Here is an 18,688-nt window from a genome sequence, read left to right as displayed (position 1 = left end):
TTGTTCTCCTCCACGATTTGTCAGCTCAACCTTTTATGTGCTCATCCATTGTGGTTGTATCCCCCCCCCCCCCCCCCCCCCATCTCCCCCTCCTCTCTTCAGTGCAAAAAAATTGCTCAAATGATGTCAGCGCGGGAGGCTTGCACACATCATGACATCTAAAGTGCATTGCAGAAAATCACTTCTGGCATGTTTTTCTGCTTTTTGGTTCGCTTGCGCTTAAAAACGAAAAAAAGAATTTCCACTCATTGCGATGAAGGACAGCAGTATCTTTTTCCTGGCCACTATACAGCATGGCTTGGTAGCATTTTATTGTCAGTACTCAATATATGTGGAAGATAAAGAAGGCCAAAAATCACTTTTCCAATAGGTCATTGTCACAAAAACAATACCAAAAAAAAAAAAAAAAAACTAAAAGATAAAGACAAAGACTACATCGGTCCTCTTGGCAAAGAGGAAACTTGACCATGGAACAGGAAATGGAAATCAATACAACATAAAACAGGAAATAAGGGGAGAACAGGTCCCAAAATCTGGGTTTGGTGGTCACTGTTTTTGGTTTGGTTCCGTATACGTTGACTGTTTGGAAAGGCAATTAAGTTTTCTATAGGCAAGTTCAGGGCTTGACACTAACACCCGCCAACCCGCCAAATGCGGGTGAATTTCAGCATTGGCGGGTAACACGGCCGCTAGCGCTAGCCAATTTGGCAGGTTGAATTTTATATATACAGTATAAGCCCTGGTCAGGTTAAATATGAAAGAATGAGACAGACTGGAAATTAAGGTTAAAGGTCTAAGGTTAAAAGTAGGTGAGATTCTGGCTGTAAGAGAGGAGACATTACTGGTTCCAACATGCCTTTCATTTATTTGGTAAAAAAATACCTTGAAGAAATGATAAAAACAAACTTTTTATGTCCAAAACGCACCAATGGAGATCTTTATGGACATTGCTTTGTGCACTGGCGGCAGAAAAGGGCCTTCCACCGAGTTGGAGGCACACAATTGTCCAAAACATCACGAATTATTAAAGACCGAAGAGCCGAGTATGACCTTTGATTGATTAATTGATCGCATGACGAGGGCGGCAGTAGAGTACGGTGGTGCCTTGACTTATGAGTTCACAACTGAACATATTCCTGATGTAGCCGTGTGTCGTGTTCGTCACGTTTAATCCTCTCTCAAGAAGGATGAAATGAAATAGCTCAAGCCAGTTAACAGTGGTGTTTTTTTTTTTTTAAATTTTTATCACTGCCATCCAGTGAATCTTACATTCAGGGCCATCTCGCTTTCCACATACTGCAGCATTATCAGAAAACACTAAATCCTAAAGTTTTTTTTTTTTAATGATTGATAGCAGTGCTTGGTATCTTGACAGTCTACGCTCCGAGTTGCCCATTTTTCACTGGATCAAAGAAGCTGACCAACAGTTGTTAGTTTTCGCCTTATAGCCGAATAACAATCTGTAAAATGCCGGCACGGAAAGGTGAAGGAATGCGAGGACTGGCTGTTTCCTTTTAGGACATAAGAAACCAGGACCTGAAAGAAAATAATGGATATTGTTTTATGCGATAAAGTACAACTTTTGTCTTGTTCCTCCGTCCTTCTTCTATGACAGATGAAAATAAATCTTTTCTTTTTTCTTTACCACAAACCCTACACAGAGCAAGAATGGAGCATTGTTGTGTGTAAAGACCATTACATCCCTGGTGCCTCCACACTGCGATTAATGTCCTCAGCTAACAAACGACACTCTGAGGGATTAAATCATTATTTCTATTTTTTTTTTTTTTGCCCATGCCAGCAGCGGCATCGATACAACGCGACGCTGTTGCATTCTCACTTTGGATGTCAGTGGAAAGAAAAACGGCATCATTAGAGTACGTGAGAAAAATCGTTTGTGTATTGTACAGGAGACTGTACACAAAACACTTGAATACACAGAATAAACACTAATTATTGTTTTAATTAAAATTCCAAAATTAACAACATGTTGAAAAACATAATGTGTTCAGCATACACAAAGTTGGATTAACAGTTAATACAGAGCTATGTTGAAGTTACAATGAAGAATTTGGAGCTTTGATGGAAAATTTCCAAAAGTTCAGGTGGAAGACGTTTCATCCGTGATGTCAACACATCACCCGACTCAGCAGACCTCATTCCCTCCAGAATTAAAGGATTACAGTCACTGAACGCATAGCCATTAAATTGTCTTCGGCTTGCGTTGTGCGCTCAACGTGGGCCAGCAATAATTGAAATGTCAAGCGACCTCCGTATTTGTGGAGTTGTACTGCCCGCTACGCTATGAATAATATCTGCGGATAATCAACTGAGTCATGTGAGTCACGGCTTGGGCGAGGGAGGGGAAGAGGAGTGGTCTTGGGGGAGGGGTTAAGTGGACCTGCAAGTTCAGCTGCCCTCCAGTCAACCTTGCCGCATGGCTGTGAATAATGCATTCATATGTCAGATTTGCTTTAGGGTGAGAGGGTGTGACGTTGAATATAGCTTCAACTGGACAATTTGTGCATTTTGGCTTTCGGGATGGTCGCTTCGGGTACTCGCCGTGATGGGGAATGTTGACAATGCTGGAAATGGATGCCACCTGTGCCAGAGGAGACCTAATTAAATATTCACGTTGCCATGCGTGTGTTTGTGCACCTTAGTTTAAATGAGCAACACATTGCGACGATAAGGGCACCTTTGAGCATTTTTTTCCCCCTCCCTTGCTGTCAGTCAGCAAAAGGACCGAAAACTTCTTTTGACCCTAAGTGATTAAAAGAAAAAAAATACATTTGCCATTAGAATCTTAAATACCCTGTAAAGCAAATGCCGAGATTTTTATGTTTGAAAATATTTGCTGCAAACGTACCAAGACTGAGAATTATGTAATACTGAATTGTGGAGAAATAGCGTAAAGAGTTTTTCACCACTTCACTTTTAATTTGACACACACACACACACACACAAAAGGGTTTTAAAGTTTCAAAAGTAGTGACAGAAATTTCTAATGGAGAGACTGTGTGTTGGACCTGAGAGGTTCCACTGGATTTTCTCGCCGTCCTGACGGCTGAGATGGAGATGAGGCCCACTTGAGGGAGGGGCGGGTGGGGGGTTCACAGTGCATCCAGAGGGGCGAGGCAGAGTTTCACTTCTGGGACCTCCAACGACACCACCAAACTCGATTTCAGAGCTTACAGTACCTCGGCTCCAAGAAAGTTGCGCTAATGACGTCGCCGGCCTGAAAAAGCAGTAACCCGAGAAGGGAGGCCAAAGTCTGAGTGACCACATGGTCGCTTCCCCTCCAACCTCTGCAAACTATTAACGGAAACACGACACCAGGAAACTCAATTCCACACACACAAATGCATGTTGGGAAAATCTATGACATCATGAGGGCCAAAAGTATTTGGACAAGGACGGGAATAGAATTGAAATAAAACAGGAGGATTCGCGTGAATGTGGCAATGACCCTTTTAGCATTTTACTGCCATTTTTTTTTTTTTTTTTTTTACCCATTTTTATTTCCAGGTGCTCCAACATATTTGGACAAAGTGACATCATTGTCAATACAACCTTTCAGTTTTGATACTCGCCGTCCGTCCCACACACGGGTTCCTACACGTGAATGTGCAGAAAGAAGAAAAATAGCGAGGAAAAACAACTCTTCCGCCCAAAAACAGCAAGCACACGCGCGCGCACACACACACACAGAGTGTTTTGACAATATCTGGTAATTGCATGCTGATCAGGTGCCAGACAAGTGGCAGCCAAGGAAATAAGAGGAAGGAGTGCAAGTGGAGACTATTAATATTGAGGGAAGAGAGGAAATGAGAACAAGAGGTAACTTCAGGAGGATCTTCGGATTGTCTTTGTATTTTGACTCCGGAGCTTCAAATTCTCAGGAAAAATAAGATAGACGGCATATTCGAGAAAGATATTGGCAATGTAGCTGTTCTTCGGAATAGCTCAAGGAATCGGCAGGAAAACCGTCTGTAGGTCGAGAGCAGGGGTCTGCAACTCGGGGCTCGGGAGCCGCATGTGGCTCAGATACCCTCACAGATGATAGCTTACAATCGTGCGTGAAAATGAAGGCGAAATCTACAGCGCTGATGTGTCAATCCGGTACAATGAGGTTCAGGAGGAAAAATATCATTTACCGGGTCAAATAAATTGTCTAATTAGCTGTTATTTTGCCAATATATCTATTACAGTCAGTGAAACACTCCTTCGTCATTCAAGTTAACAGCTGACTGCAGCCTCCTTAAGCGATAAAATGACAGCAGACAGGATCAGATCAGCTTTTTTGGTTCGCTGCAGGTGGATAATTTAAGTTTGGCTTTAATTTCATCACTACGAGGAGAACCCAAATAGACAGCACGGAAAACGGAGAGCATCATTAAAATGGAGACTGCGGAGCGTAATACCGCCGTGTCGGCAGCAAAGCCCGTGCGACCAACATGCTAACCGTCTTGCCTCCTATTTGGTACGTTACTGTTACTTACTTATTTGCAGTGGCAAATAAAAAAAAAATTATTCTGTGTAATATATATTTTGTAGTGAATACACAGTGGGGATTCAATTCAATGGCATATGCTATTTAAACAACTTAAACTTTGGGACAGTCACAATTGAGCACCCCCCCTATTTTATGTTGTTTGTGAATTGATGCAATATCGCTCAAGCTGAATACATGGGCCCTCCTGGCAAATAATAAGATGTAACGTCATTAAAACTTTTTTTTTCAAATGGTGTCCAACGACGCGAAAGAGGGCGCAGTAGCTACCTTCCACGCTGTGCTGCTTAATGGAGTGTTTGTCACCGAGGGGAAGTGGGCCGCTTCCCTCTGACTAATGCTGCTATAAACAGCAGCCGCGCGCTCCACATACGCCACTTGCTTACATTTCTAGCATTTTTTTTTTTTTATGTTTCCGGCACATAGCGCCGCAATAGATCCGGAACGCATGAAACATGAGGAAGGACACAAAATAATGCTACTTTTGCTTTATTGTGGAGGGTCTTAAGGTTCTCAAGTTGAGGCTCGCGGATCCCCAAGGGTCCACCAGCTGTCACCTGGGGGTTCGCAAAATAACTTGCAATAAATGATGTGTTACGTTATGTTTAAAAAGTACATACCTACGGTACCTATGGGGACCTGTGTGCCAATAAAACAAACATAAGAAACCAATCACTCCTCCCTACCTAAGCTTAGCAATTTAAACCTGATATATCATCATATAAAGATGAGCGCCCTGTGTGAATAAAAATATATTTTTTTAATGTATTATTACAGAAACAATGTCTTTTTTTAAACAACAAAAGTTATATTATTACACAAATATTGTCCTATTTCTTTAGACAGTAAATGCAACATTTCCAAAACAGAAGGCACAAAATCATGAGAATAAAGTTATTATACAATAAAGTTGTATTTTTTAAATTGTTAAAATGACTTTCCACCCTTGACTTTTTGTCTTGAAAAAATATAACTTTATTCTCATAAGACAACTTTTTCTCTCTCAAAAATGTGAATTTGTTACTGTAACATGTTTTTTTCTAAAAAAAAATTTAAAAAATGAATTTCTGACATTTAGGGGTACAGGATACAGCGGTGCTTTGAGATACGTGGCCCAATTTAAGAATTTTCCGAGATACGAGCCTTCGATCAGCTGTTTTTTTTTTTTAAATTTGCATTGACTTGTGAGCGCGAACTTGCGAGACCAGCACGATATGGCAGCAGTGAACTCAATTCACTTCACGAGCAGCAGTTTGGCAGAAAACATTCTTCCAAAAACAAAAACAAAAAGAGGTTTTGAGCTGTTTATTGCCACTCTCAGTTGAAGTTCACTGTCAAACTAAACAAAAGAGAATTAGACATTGTGTATACCACATAGCCTCCGTTACCTTAATACCAACATTCAATGGGAAACACCATAGCCACACGGGCTAACAATTAGCATCTATTTGGCGGTGTTGTTACCCTTCAAGCCACGGATATCTGAACACAAACTGTCCAGCAGCACACGCAGACAACAGAACAATACGCACAGGCATATATTCTTTGTCCTCTTCGAAGAACCACTAATATTACTGACGCACTGAGGAACTAGGAGAGGAGCTGAGTCTCTAGTACAGTACTGAAGGAGAAAATGTGACAAAAATATGTTTTTATAAAGTTCTAATAATAATTTCAAAGGGGAAAGCTGTAGTTATGTTTAATTGGTGTTAGGATTATGAGGGGATCCATGGAAAAATGTCTCTCCTGTAAGGGTCCCCAAAAAGTCAAAATGTTTGAGAACACCTGGCTTCAGGAATGGGAGCAGCATTCAGTGTGGGTGCGAATATGAAAGAAATCTCAATGTGTCTGACTTGCGTTCTTCCAGGCTGCTGCAGGTATGCAGGTATGGATTCAAGCTGACAAATACTACAGAAGAAAAAAAAAAAAAAAACAGCCGCCGCGGAAGCGCTGCCAACGTAATGACAGCGGGACTGGAAATAAACCACCCTGCCTTTCCTTATCATTTCTGCGCAATTTTCAAAATTAAAAAAACGCATATTGCAAGCTGGGCCTGGGGAAGAACTTAATCACAACCTTTCATGCTTGGAGGAAGAGGAGTTCACTTTACTATCAACACGTCGGTGTATGAGGGGATGGAGGGCCGTCCGCAAAGTTCCAGGACTTTCCCCCCCGATGCCAATCACGTCGACCGGCCACGTATGTCTGGCAAAAACTTCTTATAAACTGTTGAATTAAAGAGACCATATGTAAAAGTGACTTGTGAGTTTCCTTTACACAAATAGTTGTCTGTCTGGAGTATCTGCAAACCCATTAAGTGTTACACTAAAAAAGCAAATAAACCTTTCGCTATTTGCAAAGTGGTACCTTGAATGGAAATGCAATAAATCTGTTCCAGCCTCCTGACAAAAAAGTTTTGGTTTTTTTTGAGAAAAATAGCCCTATCATATTGTACTTTATAAAAACATTCAGTAATGACAATTAAATAGAATGTAAATAAAGTTTTTGCCAAAATTTTGCTTCAATTCAATGGACATGGTGCTGCTCGTAGTTTGCACACATTGGCCACCTGGGAGCAGTAAAATACAGGCATTGCGACACTCAAAAAAAGTTTCACAACTAACGCTAAAATGTATACTATTTTTTGCAAAGGTTAAAGAATATATGCTTTTGAGTATTGTTATATTGTACTTCTACGTGTCGATGCACCATTTTTGTTCCGTTGCTTAAAGGATTATAGCACAGACGCTAATACTATTCATTAGCCCGTCTATAGCATTTGGCATTGTTTGTTAGCATTAAGCTGAAATGACTTATCTAAAGCAAGACTATGTGGTTGTTTTAAATACACAACCTGTAATCCTCTCTTTATTTTATGCTTAGTTTGACAGTAAACTTCAAACGGGAGTGGCAATAAATAGCTTGAAGACTTTTTGCCTGCAAGTCAAAGCAAAAAAATCTGCCGAACGATGGCTCGAATCGCAAAACAATTGTAAGGCGTATCGTTCATATTTCAAGGCAGTACAGTAACTACAAGATACATATGTGAAAACTATAATTGCTTGATAAATTGGATTGGTGGCGGCGCAGTGACCGACTGGTTAGTTCATCTGCCTCACAGTTCAAATCCGGCCTCACCTGTGTGGGGTTTGCATGTTTGCCCCGTGCCTACGTAGGTTTTCTCTAGGCAGTCCAGTTTCCTCCCACACCCCAAAAACATGCGCGGTAGGTTGATTGAAGACTCTAAATTGCCCGTAGGTGTGAAAGTGAGTGTAAATGGTTGTTTGTGTGTGCCCTGCGATTGGCTGGTGACTAGTGCAGGGTGTATCCCGCTTCCCACCCGCAGATAGCTGGGATAAGCTCCAGGGTGCCCGCGACCCTAGCGAGGATAAGGGGTACGGAAAATGGATGGATGGGATTGGATTGGTTTTAGCATGTTTAAAAAAAATTCAAGTTGAAGAAATTCAAAGTGCGTCCTTTGATTTTTTTTGTTGGCGGCCTACGGAAGTTTGCCCCCCCCCCCAACTGTTTTAAAAGCTTTAAGTTAATCTCGAACACCATTTGACCCACCCTTACGTGGCATTCCTGTTTTGAATTAAAGCCAGGCGTCATCAGGCCGTGCCCTGACATCCCCGTTTTTTTTTTTTATCTTCACACTGCTCATTATCAGCGTTGAGGGAAATTATTCTTCCCTCCTCCACAATAAGATGCTAAATATTCATGCCAGCCCCCCGACGCTGTTACACACTGCTAATGGGTCCATTAGAGCCACCCGCGGGGCCCCCGCTTGATAACGGCGTGGTACGCGTGGCACACAAACGAGGGCAAGGGCAACTTAAGCAGAGCTTAGGCGGCAGATGTTTGCCTTAAATGAGAACTTGACTTGTTTACTGTGCAGACGCTTGACTTCCACTTCATTACATCACCGTTTAAGACTCCCTCATTTTAGACCTCTCTTTGTTGCATTGTTACACCACTTGTTACAAATACACGTTTACGTGCACACTTTGTGTAACGGCTACTCAGTTTTTTTTTTTTTAATACATACATTTACACACACTCACGTAAACAGTAGCACACGCGCCTGCCCGCCCACACACACACACACACGCACGTTTACACAACACAGAGTTGAAACCACGTTTAAATACACTGAACAAAGTCAGAAGTTTACATAGAGTAAGATTACAGGACTAAGGGACCGAAGGACTCATGGTTTGACACCAGTACGCTAAAAGCTACAATAGTTACATATTGTGGCTTTAAGCCCCGAAAAATGAAGTGACAGCAGAGTGAGCTTAAATAACATTTACTTTCTCTCTCTCACACATACACAGACACAAATTACAGAGGTGACCATGGAAGAGAGAGCAGTTACAATCAAGCCAATGGAGATTATTGACCATCAAGAGTTTTGGCCCACGTCTCTCAGTCTATAAAACAACAACAAGCTGCAAATCCGGTCATACGCATCGGAACTGAGGAAATTTATGGTTGCGGAGCACAAACATTCCAGGAAGCGAGAGAGAAAGCGATCAAACTATTTACACAGCAAATAAAAGACAGAAGTGGTAACGGCCAACACTGGGCAGGAACGGCGTCGAGGTTCAGGATAGTCATCTTCTTGCAAGGAGGTAATGGGTTCTTCACAATCAAACTTTCCACTTGAAGTAAAATAAGTTTAAAAAATATTTATATGCACAAAAGGATTGCAAAACATGGTGCATTGTTTGGACTGCCAGAGGAACCATTTAACTATATCTGGACTTAAACACGTAAAAACATGCCAACAAACAAGACACGCATTGTGACCAGTGCGCTTCAAATGCACTTAACTAGTGGAAGGGAGGGGGAAACCAAAAGACAACTCCAAGGGTGCCGATCAAAGGACAAGAAAATGACGTGGAAAAAGTCTGGGATTTTTTTTAACCAGTTCTGAAAAGGCAGGTGTGAAAAAGGTGGATGGCAAGAAAAGGGGACACCATGAAACGGGTGTGTGGGGGGGGGGGGGGGGGGGGGTGATGAAACAACACGACACGAGTCTGGTGGTCTACACTTACAATGAAGGCATCCCCCTTTGTCTGAAATGTGTGGAAAACATCACTTCTGTGACAATCAAAATACTGGCCAAACTATCTACTTACACGCCACACAAAAAAAAAAAAAGTGACTTGATTAGCTTAACTTTGTAAAGTCCCTGCTGGTAAACATGATAAACTACCACCAACAAGAATTTTAAAAAGAGCTATTTTTTAAAAATAAAATATATATTTTTTAAACACACTAAAATTATATACACAAACAAAAGGAGGCGAGAAAGAAAAAAAAAAAAACAACCAAGAATTCCGATAGGAGACAATTGGAAGGACTGCCGGTCCCTGTAGGAGGAGATTCCATCACATCCTGGCTTCCCGCGGCGCCAATTTGTGTTGTTTTCTTTTTCTCTTCTAGAAGATGCGCTTGCGCTTCAGGTAGGAGTCTGCGTAATGGCCGCCCAGGCCCTGAGAATGCTGGCCCACGTAGCCGCCCTCGGGGCTCGGCTCCGGAGGTGGGATGAGGCGGGAGAAGACGCGCTTGTGGCTCCCGATGGGAGTCTAAATTGGGGTTGGGAAGGGAGGTGTTGAAGGAGACAGTTGATGGCACGAAAAAGAAAATTGGGTTGGGGTCTAGATACCAGGGTCTTCTAATTAATCGAGTGCAGGATGCCGCATCAGCAATATCTCGCCTTCTCAGGGTTTAATGTAAGCAGCAAAGGTGGAAAAAAAGCTCCCGATGCAGCCATTTTGTTGGTGCTAAGGATGCTTTGTAAAGGGGTTGGTCGCATTTGACCAAGGAAATTTTGCTGTCATCTAGATTAAAAAAAAGTTAAAATTGAGAACATTTTCACCGCTGACAATATTTGTTAAATGCAAACATTTCTGCCCCACACTTCTGGCACCATCACAAAGTCATCAAGTTTTAAACTCACATTATCTTACAAGTTTAAATTACCTTAAACCCATCGTATATAACTTCGGGAGGGGGTGGGGGGAGAAATACATTTGTATTTACTTTAATATTAAAATGTCATTTATTTTAATTTGCAATTTTGCTCGTACTTATTTCAATCTTATGATTTTTATTTTTTCACCAGTATTTATATATTGTTTATGCTAAGACTTATGCATTTGTTTCAGTTTATGTACGCAATGATTTTTTTTTTTTAACTAAAATTAATGCATCTTTGTATACATTTTGTACATTTTCTGGTGTAGCCCTTCTCATTTACCAGGCTGTCTGAAGCACACTTGATTGCAATCCCTTGTGGTTGGGTGTCCTGATTTCAAAAATGACTCAATCATGTTTATTTTTCTTTTAGCCATTGCAGAGGTCTGTGCTCTTCTAATTATTATTATATTTTTTAAAGGAGTTACCTTCATCATGTTGACAAGTCCTGGAGGGTAGCCAGAGGTGTGGCTCACAGGAGGCATCCCCACAGCCTGAAGACAAACAGAACTACTTTCACTGTGTGGTGGTTTAGTACTCAAAAATCTGCTGTGGTGATTGAACATGGCCATATTCTTTGTTACGGCATCCCCCTCCCCCCGCCCACTGACAAGTAAAAATCGATAGTGCTGCATTAAAGAGAAGGCAAAAAAAAAAAAAAAAAAAGTGACATCAGATTTAGACTTACCCTGTTGAGCTGACTGGAAGGCAGGCAGCCATTAGCGGAGGCGTCCGAGCTGAAATACGAGGACGGGGGCGTGCTGAGCGGGTAAGTGAAGTGGCGCTGGCTCAAGTCTGACGGAGAGGGCTGTGGGAACCAGAAAGGAGGGAAGAAAGAAGGAAAAAAAACAACCACACGGCTGTCGAGGCACCATCTATTTTATCTCATTCAGATATTTAAGTGTGGAGCTACCTGCTGTCCGAAGCTTGTCAAGTCCCCCATGTGGAGATTCTCCTGCTCCTCGTACAAGTGCTGCAGCTGATCCTGACAACAAGAAGAACTCAGCTAACGATCAAGTGGTTGTAGAAAATGTCTGAACATGGAGTATGTCGAAAACCTAGATCGATACACACATGTTCAATTGGATTTACCGCATTAGATTACATAGCTATTTGCTCAAATATATACTTTATTAATCCACTGAGAGACGGAGGATACATTTTGAAATTATTTGAACGTTTATTAAAAAGCATTTTTGGAAATAAAGATTTTGTTTAACAAAGTCAATGCGTGGCTTTACAATTGCGGTATACAAAAAAAAAAAAAAAAAAAAAAATTCTTAGCTAGGCAAACTTTCTTTTTATTGTTTTACTTCTACAAAAGGCTGACTTGCCATTGGCCAAGCAGTATATTGGGTGGGTTAACACTTGTATGAGACAGGGTCAGCCATCTAAAACAGGCTCATTTCTGTCTATAGAAATATGGCTGAAAATAGAAGTTGTGCTTACCTGGTGGAGAGGAGGATACTCAGCATTGTAAGAGTCCTGGTAGCGCAGGTTGTAGCTGGGGTGCATGCTAGGGTGCTGGTTGGACACATTACTTAGAGTGGGTCTCTTCCTGTAGGGATGAGGTCTGCAGTTGGCTCCTGGAGGTGGTGTGGAAATGTGGAAAGAGCCAGACATGAAACATTGGACTCTAAAACAAGCACTGTGACAGATGGGGGATCCTCACCTGAAGGAAATGCATTGTTGACAGAGAGAAAGGAACTCTGTGGAGGTGTCACATCTTTGTTTGGGTCTCCGAGGATGGAGACCTGGGGGAGAAGAATCCAATTAATGTTTAAAACAAGGCTTTAACATTCCTGAATCACAATAACCATCTTTTAACCATTATTGAAAAACAGAATTTAATTTTGTCAATTGCATATGGCCACTTATCACTCTTGGGGTTCCACTGCATGTGAAAAATGCATTTCCAGCACCTTCTATTTTAGATAAAACATTGAATACTAACAGACCTGATTTCTGTTTTGCTTTTTTAACAGTGTCTAATCCAGGCTAGCAATTATTTATTGTTGCATCGAAGACTACTACATGGTCATTTTCTGTTTTAATGGAGGCCATTTTAAAGATTCGTCAAGTGGATGTGCGTCTACATAGAGGGAATTACGGAAGATTAAAAGCCAAATGAGCCGTGAAGTGTCGTGGGGTGCGGTGCGGTGGAGCCTCACCGTCTGCGCCGCGAGGCCGTCTGGCCCCATCAGTCCGCCCAGCAGCGGCACAGACAGACCCTGCAGAGCGGGAGAGGGAGTCTGCGGGAAGCTGGGAGATTCCTGATCCCTTGCCATCGCTCTGCTCAGAGACGCCGGCTTTAATGGGGCCAGCGGGTCGAGACCTGAGACTACGCCACCTGTACGTTTAAGAAAAGAGGAAGAATAAAATAAAAGACACAGGCATTTTAATTTTAGAAAATTAATCCACGGAGTCACATTAGGGTAGTGTCAGACCTTGGGGGAGCTCGCCGAGCAGATGGATTCCCTGCTGGACTGGCAGAGGGGCCAGAGGATTCTCTGCCACGAGTCCTGCCTGCTGGGCAGAGGAGAGAAAGGGCAGAGGTTGAATGGCACGGGAAGGTCACAGAACTGCAGCGCTGGTTAAGCACTCAACTTGCACACCACACAAAACCATTACACACACACACACACACACTCACTTTTTTTGTTGACTTGCAGCAATTTCAACGTGTGTGTAAATGAAAGAATCACCAGCATCAACTAAAAATCCACAGCATCAAGGTATCATGTAAATGCACTCACCGGTGCAACTTTAGGTACGCCAGATAAAGTTGCCAAATTTGAAAAATGCCTTTACAAAAACTAAGCTTATTTAGCTTGACAAAGTTAGACTAAAGTTATTGTAGCTATAGCAGTGTAGAAAGCACTACATCTAATTGATTCTAATATTGTGGCCCCATTATCAAGCTAAATAATGTGAACACTATGATACACGACAAAACTCTCTAAAATGAGCCTTATTATCTTTCTGAAGGTGTTGTCTCCTTAGATGTTGCAAGTGTACCTAATTAAGCGGCAGGTGAGTGCATGTTTGTTACATGAAGATGTTTTGGGTGCGAACAGGAAGAAAGCACTTCACACGGTCAGGCACAAACACCATTAGCACTCACACAGGGCACTAGAGGGCCTTCGTGACTGTGCAGCACCTGAGCCCAAAGAAGAGGACTTCCCAGAAAGGCTTGCTGATGGCAAAGTGGGAAGGAGAGGAGGGAATGAGTGTGTTGTAAGGATGAATCAAAACAGATTGACTACTCAAGGGTAGCGAGGTTTTAGGAGGGAGGCGGTGTGCACCTGCTGGGCTTTCGCCTGATTCTGAAGCAGCAACTGGAGCAGCACGGCAGGGAGAGCCGGGTTGGCGAGCAGCGGCATGGCGGGGGCCGCCCCGAGGAGACCTGCGGTGGGCAGGGCATCAGGCGTGGCGGTACAAACAAAAAGACAAATTGGGAGGAGGCGCTCGTCACCTTGTTTGTGGCCCTGCGACAGCGGGTTGAGCAGCATCTGGAGGGCGGCCGGGTTGTTGAGGCCCGAGAGGATCTGCATGGCGGTGGGGTCCGGGAGGAGACCCTTGCCCCTGTTCACAGCCTGTTGAGGGTTGGATCATTAGACCGTGAGCACACACACCAAACCTTTGTATCTATAGTAAATAAAAGGTTTTGTGATGGTGTGGGATTAATTTCCCTACTATATAGGAGAAATTGTTATGAACAAATTGGAGGTCAACCAGCATGCGGGTGCACTGTTTGCATTCAACCTGTAATAAGAAATAAGTGCAGCACACTTACCATGGTCTGGGCAGCAATCAGAGCAGCAAGCATGCTGCGGCCGGGCGGACCAGGGGCGCAGAAGGCTGTCCTGATGTGCGTGCCGCCCACCAACCTGCCGTCTGACAGCTGCTGAGCCTCCTCGGCCATCTCAGCTGTGGCGAACTCCAGCACCGCAAAGCGACGGAAACTTCCATCTTGACCCTGAGCCAACTGCAGGAAAAACAAAAGGTAGTTAAAAAAAAATACACATCTACAAGCAACCTCTGCCCCTCGTTTGTTCAAAAGTCAGGAAAAAAAAAAAGTGACTCAGTCTTGCCCTTGTTCAGCTTTGTCACAAGCGCAATGAAACACTGCCTGCCTAAACAAAGGACCAGCATATGAACATGTGAGCGCCTCAGTAGTTACAAATGTGAAAATAGAAAAAGCAACTATTTAAAAATATTTCTCAAATATTAAAAGAATATTGAAAAGAACCAGAAAAGGTGCAACCATGCATGTTCTCTAAAGAGTCACACACTGTCATTCCAGAAACATCTGATGAATGACACCACCTGGGGGAGTCAGGTGGTCATCACCATGGAAACCAGCACTGCTCAGGGTGGCCACATGCAATCTGGGCTAAAGTTGAATGGCAGTGAGGGATGACCCATGGATTTGACCTCGACCCCCCCACACCACATCCTCATCCACCAGGTCAAACGTACACTTTTTTTTTTTAATCTGTCCGTACCAAAATACAAAAGCAGGCTATCGTTTGCATGCCAAGGCAGCAGGTGGCGCTATTACCCTAATGGCTAAACTGTGGGTACAAAGCATCAACGATGCCATGTCATTGGAACATTTCTGGAATGTTTAACTTCCATGGGAGGTAGGCCTAGAAATACTGCACAGTGACAGACAGAATCTATGACTTTTGCCTTCTATACCACCAAAATTGATGTGAATCATAAACTACACCAAGACTGAAGTGTTGACCTTCAGTTTTAATTTCAGGGGCTTCACAAACTAGCCTTTATGAACTCCCGGTAAATTTCCAGAACAGAAAAGCCAGATTGTATCCGAATGATTGGAAGAAAAAGTAGCAGCTCACAATCCAAAGTATACTACATCATGTCAGGTCCCAACCCTACATAATCACACTCATAAGAATATCAAGCAAAGGACACCTGTCACTGTCCAAATATGTCTGGGCAGAAACTGATCAACAAGTGCTAAAGGGGGCTTCAGTTGGTCCAAACGTTGCATCGAGAGTCTGACCTGACAGAAGACTGGAGGGTGGGCATCGGCCAGCGCGTTGCAGAGGTCTTGGGCGGTCAGAACACTCTGAGGCAGACGGTCCACACAGAGACACTTTGAGTGCAGCAGCAGGTATGTGAGCGAGCCCACCTCGGTCCAGTGCACATAGAGCATGCGCGAGCCCAGCTGCTTCCCGAGCAGCTCAGACTTGGCCCGGGCCGCCGAGTCCTTCTTCATGTACTCCACGAAGCCGTAGCCTTTGGAATGGCCGCTGGACGCCCGGTACACCAGGAAGCAGCGCTCCAGGTTGCCGAAAGGACGCACCAGCTCTTCGAACTGCTGCTGGGTGAAGGAGCGCGGCAGATTGGCGATGCACAGCAGGGCGTCGGTGGGCTGCAGCTGCACGGAGATGTCCCGATCGCGAAGCGCGTGCTGGTGGAACTCCTTGATGGCACTCTGCGCCTGCTCACCATTGAGCAGTGTCACAAAGGCTGCAGGGGCAATGGATGACAAATTGTTCGTGGAACAACAGAGCTAATATTGAAATTTTCCACAAAAATTCCATTTCCGATTAGATTTTTTTTCCCCTTCACTGTCTGAAGACACTAGATGAAACAATTTGAGCAAGTTTGGCTTCAAACGATCATATCATCAAAACCTAGTTATGCTCGTTTAGCGCAACATACACGGGAAGTCCGCTGACCTGTTTTCTGGTTTTGGTCATGTGGCATTCTGCATATACCCGATTGGTTAATTGTTACATTAATTATACAGTACAAATATTAAAATGATAATTATTCATTAATTGTTCATCCATCCATCCACTTTCTATATCGCTCATCTTATCCTCACTTGGGTCACAGGTGAGCTGGACCACTTTCTAAGCTAACTTTGGGGCAATTAATTATTAAAATAAACTTTTACATTTAAAAAAAAAAACAAAAAAACACTTTTTATTTTCTCCCCTCATAACGCATAATATGACCTACCTGTGCCCTTGTATTTGTCTACAAAGCAGTATTTCAAGTCATAGTTGCCCAGCAACTCATGGACCTCCTGGAACAGAAAGAATAAAAATAATAAAAGTTACATATGAAAAAACACACATACATACACGTATATAAAATAATGAAAATTAATTAACCACAAACCCTTAAATTACTATACTTTCTAATGTGAGTTGGTGGCCATTTTAGTTCAAATCTACTAGTTCATGATCAGGGAAAAGTGCACCTGTGGGGAGCTGGGAGGGGAGGATGGGGTGTACCAAGGCCAATGACTGACTCTTTGTTGGGAGGGGAACTGTTCTACGCTGCGTTTGTCCATTCACAAACGAACGGCGATGCTGTCGAGCACATTCTGAAGCGTTTTGCACGCACGCCTTCTCACCTTTTGTTCGAACGCAACTCGCATCTCGAAACCCCACAAACTACTACCACCCACCCCTTTTTCCTGAACAATGGTGTCGCCCGCAGGCCCCACCGTTCGTCACGGGTCAGGCACGTTCCAAAATGTGGGGTGGTGGTGGGCAATAATATGGCATCATGAGTTTAACCAGATCAGATGACGTAGTTATATTGGACTTTTGCCCAACGTACGACGAATAAAAACGTGCGTGTGAAGTGTGACTAATCCTCAATTGTGACTGACAACCATCCAAATAATTCAAATCCCCAGCGTGGACTTTCGCGAGGCCTGACTGACGGCTGAGGCCACACTTGACAGTTAACTGACCGGCTGGAGTTTAGTCAAGTCAAACAAATTTAAAGTATAAATCACAACCACTTACTTTGTTCGTACTGTAACGTGTGTAGTTTGAGGTGGGCGGTTTAATATGAGCATAGGGGCTGCTAATTAACGTTAATAGGCTACTGTTGTGGTTAATGGCCAGGAGGCTAACAAAAGTAGCACGGCTAGGCTAACACGAGCCGAACGACCCCCTGTCAATCAAAAGTTTTCATCCCTACCTGATTGCTGACGTCAGACGGCAGATTTTTTATGATAATCTTCCTGCGGTTGTAAAACTCCCGTCGAGTTCTCTCCAAGCGGCTCTGAATCTCTTGGGGGCTCAGAGGTGTCAAGTCTCCGTCGGCCCTCCGCTGCTGACCCTCGCGTCCCGAGGTCGGGACCTCCTCGCCGGCTTCGAGCTCCGGATGCCAACGGCGCTCCCCCGGCCTCCAATTTTCGCGGTCGGCGGGTGCAGCGAGGTCGTAGTTTTCGTGGAGCGGACGGGAGACGAAGCCGAGCGCTGTGTCTGTGCTTTCTTCTTTGGCGTTTGCGCTCACAGACACGACGGCCGCCATCGCTCACTTAGTGGAAGTTTTGATTGCTCTGGAAAAGCCAGTCGCATTTGAGCAGTTTAAACAATACACACATGGGCCCAACACCGCCTCTGATTGGACCAGAGCTGTGTGACGTCAGTAGGTGGGGCTCCGGGTGTTTTTGAGTCCCCTGCCCAAACCGGAAATGACCCAACGTGACGGTCAAGAGCACATTTTCGATTTATTTTTTTTCTGGAGGGGTGGGGGGCTTTTCAAAGTATAAATGTATGGAAAAACTGTACATTTCATCACAGCTGGTTTAAAGGTTATCATTACATTTTTATCTAATAATTATAAGTCTTGTCCTTTGTAATCAATCTTGTTACTAATCGGCAAATTTTACTTACACAAAATGAGACTCTCCAAATAATTCCAAATTTTCAAATATTTCTTGTTGAATTTAATGTGTATTTAATGGGTGTAATTTGAAACTAACAAATAGAAAAGTGTTTATATGCTGCAAGACCTTGGTGACATCATTAATTGACATCATTTACATTCTAGTAGTGTAGTTTCTACACTTAAACACACTGACACAAATGTCTTCATTATGATCAACTTCTTGGCATGCTTCTCTTAGAAATGTACACGTTGTCAAACAGTGCATGGTTTTGTTTTAAGATGTGCGTGTTAAATTGTGTGCGCGCATGTGTTTTGAATAGTTAGAAAACAATCCTGAAAAGATTTTATGAAACAAATAAAGACGGTTAATATTAACTTGGTATATAACTAATAAGGGTTTTTTGTTTTTTTAAATGTCTGTATTATACTGCCTTCAGTGTAGTTTTCCTGCTTGTTAGAGTCGAGCAGCCTTATTATGCCAAAAATGAGCCTCCCTCTGTGCACTCAACCATC

The 18,688-nt window shown here is 43.1% G+C and overlaps 1 protein-coding gene across 3 annotated transcripts; it reads right to left on the bottom strand.

The window, feature by feature from the left end:
* Positions 1 to 8,873: 8,873 nt before the first annotated feature.
* raver1 (ribonucleoprotein, PTB-binding 1) lies at positions 8,874 to 17,878 on the bottom strand. 3 transcript variants are annotated; one of them, XM_061700416.1, is made up of 15 exons: positions 17,480 to 17,830; positions 16,502 to 16,568; positions 15,534 to 16,003; positions 14,295 to 14,486; positions 13,974 to 14,094; positions 13,804 to 13,904; positions 13,623 to 13,694; positions 12,946 to 13,024; positions 12,670 to 12,848; positions 12,171 to 12,252; positions 11,948 to 12,084; positions 11,412 to 11,483; positions 11,187 to 11,306; positions 10,927 to 10,992; positions 8,874 to 10,107 (listed from the first exon to the last, which is right to left on the bottom strand). In XM_061700416.1, exons 1-15 carry the CDS (start codon positions 17,813 to 17,815, stop codon positions 9,961 to 9,963), a joined length of 2,241 nt encoding a protein of 746 aa, XP_061556400.1. In that variant the 5' UTR covers positions 17,816 to 17,830; the 3' UTR covers positions 8,874 to 9,960. The 3 variants fall into 3 exon arrangements, with proteins under 3 accessions (XP_061556400.1, XP_061556398.1, XP_061556399.1); XM_061700414.1 differs by lacking the exon at positions 13,623 to 13,694 and having other exon boundaries at positions 17,480 to 17,878; XM_061700415.1 differs by lacking the exons at positions 8,874 to 10,107; positions 13,623 to 13,694 and having other exon boundaries at positions 12,040 to 12,084.
* Between the last annotated feature and the right edge of the window lie 810 nt (positions 17,879 to 18,688).

This window comes from Phycodurus eques, chromosome 16 (assembly GCF_024500275.1).
Source record: "Phycodurus eques isolate BA_2022a chromosome 16, UOR_Pequ_1.1, whole genome shotgun sequence".
NCBI classification, from domain to species: domain Eukaryota; kingdom Metazoa; phylum Chordata; class Actinopteri; order Syngnathiformes; family Syngnathidae; genus Phycodurus; species Phycodurus eques.
This window is presented reverse-complemented; position numbering and strand designations above follow the sequence as displayed.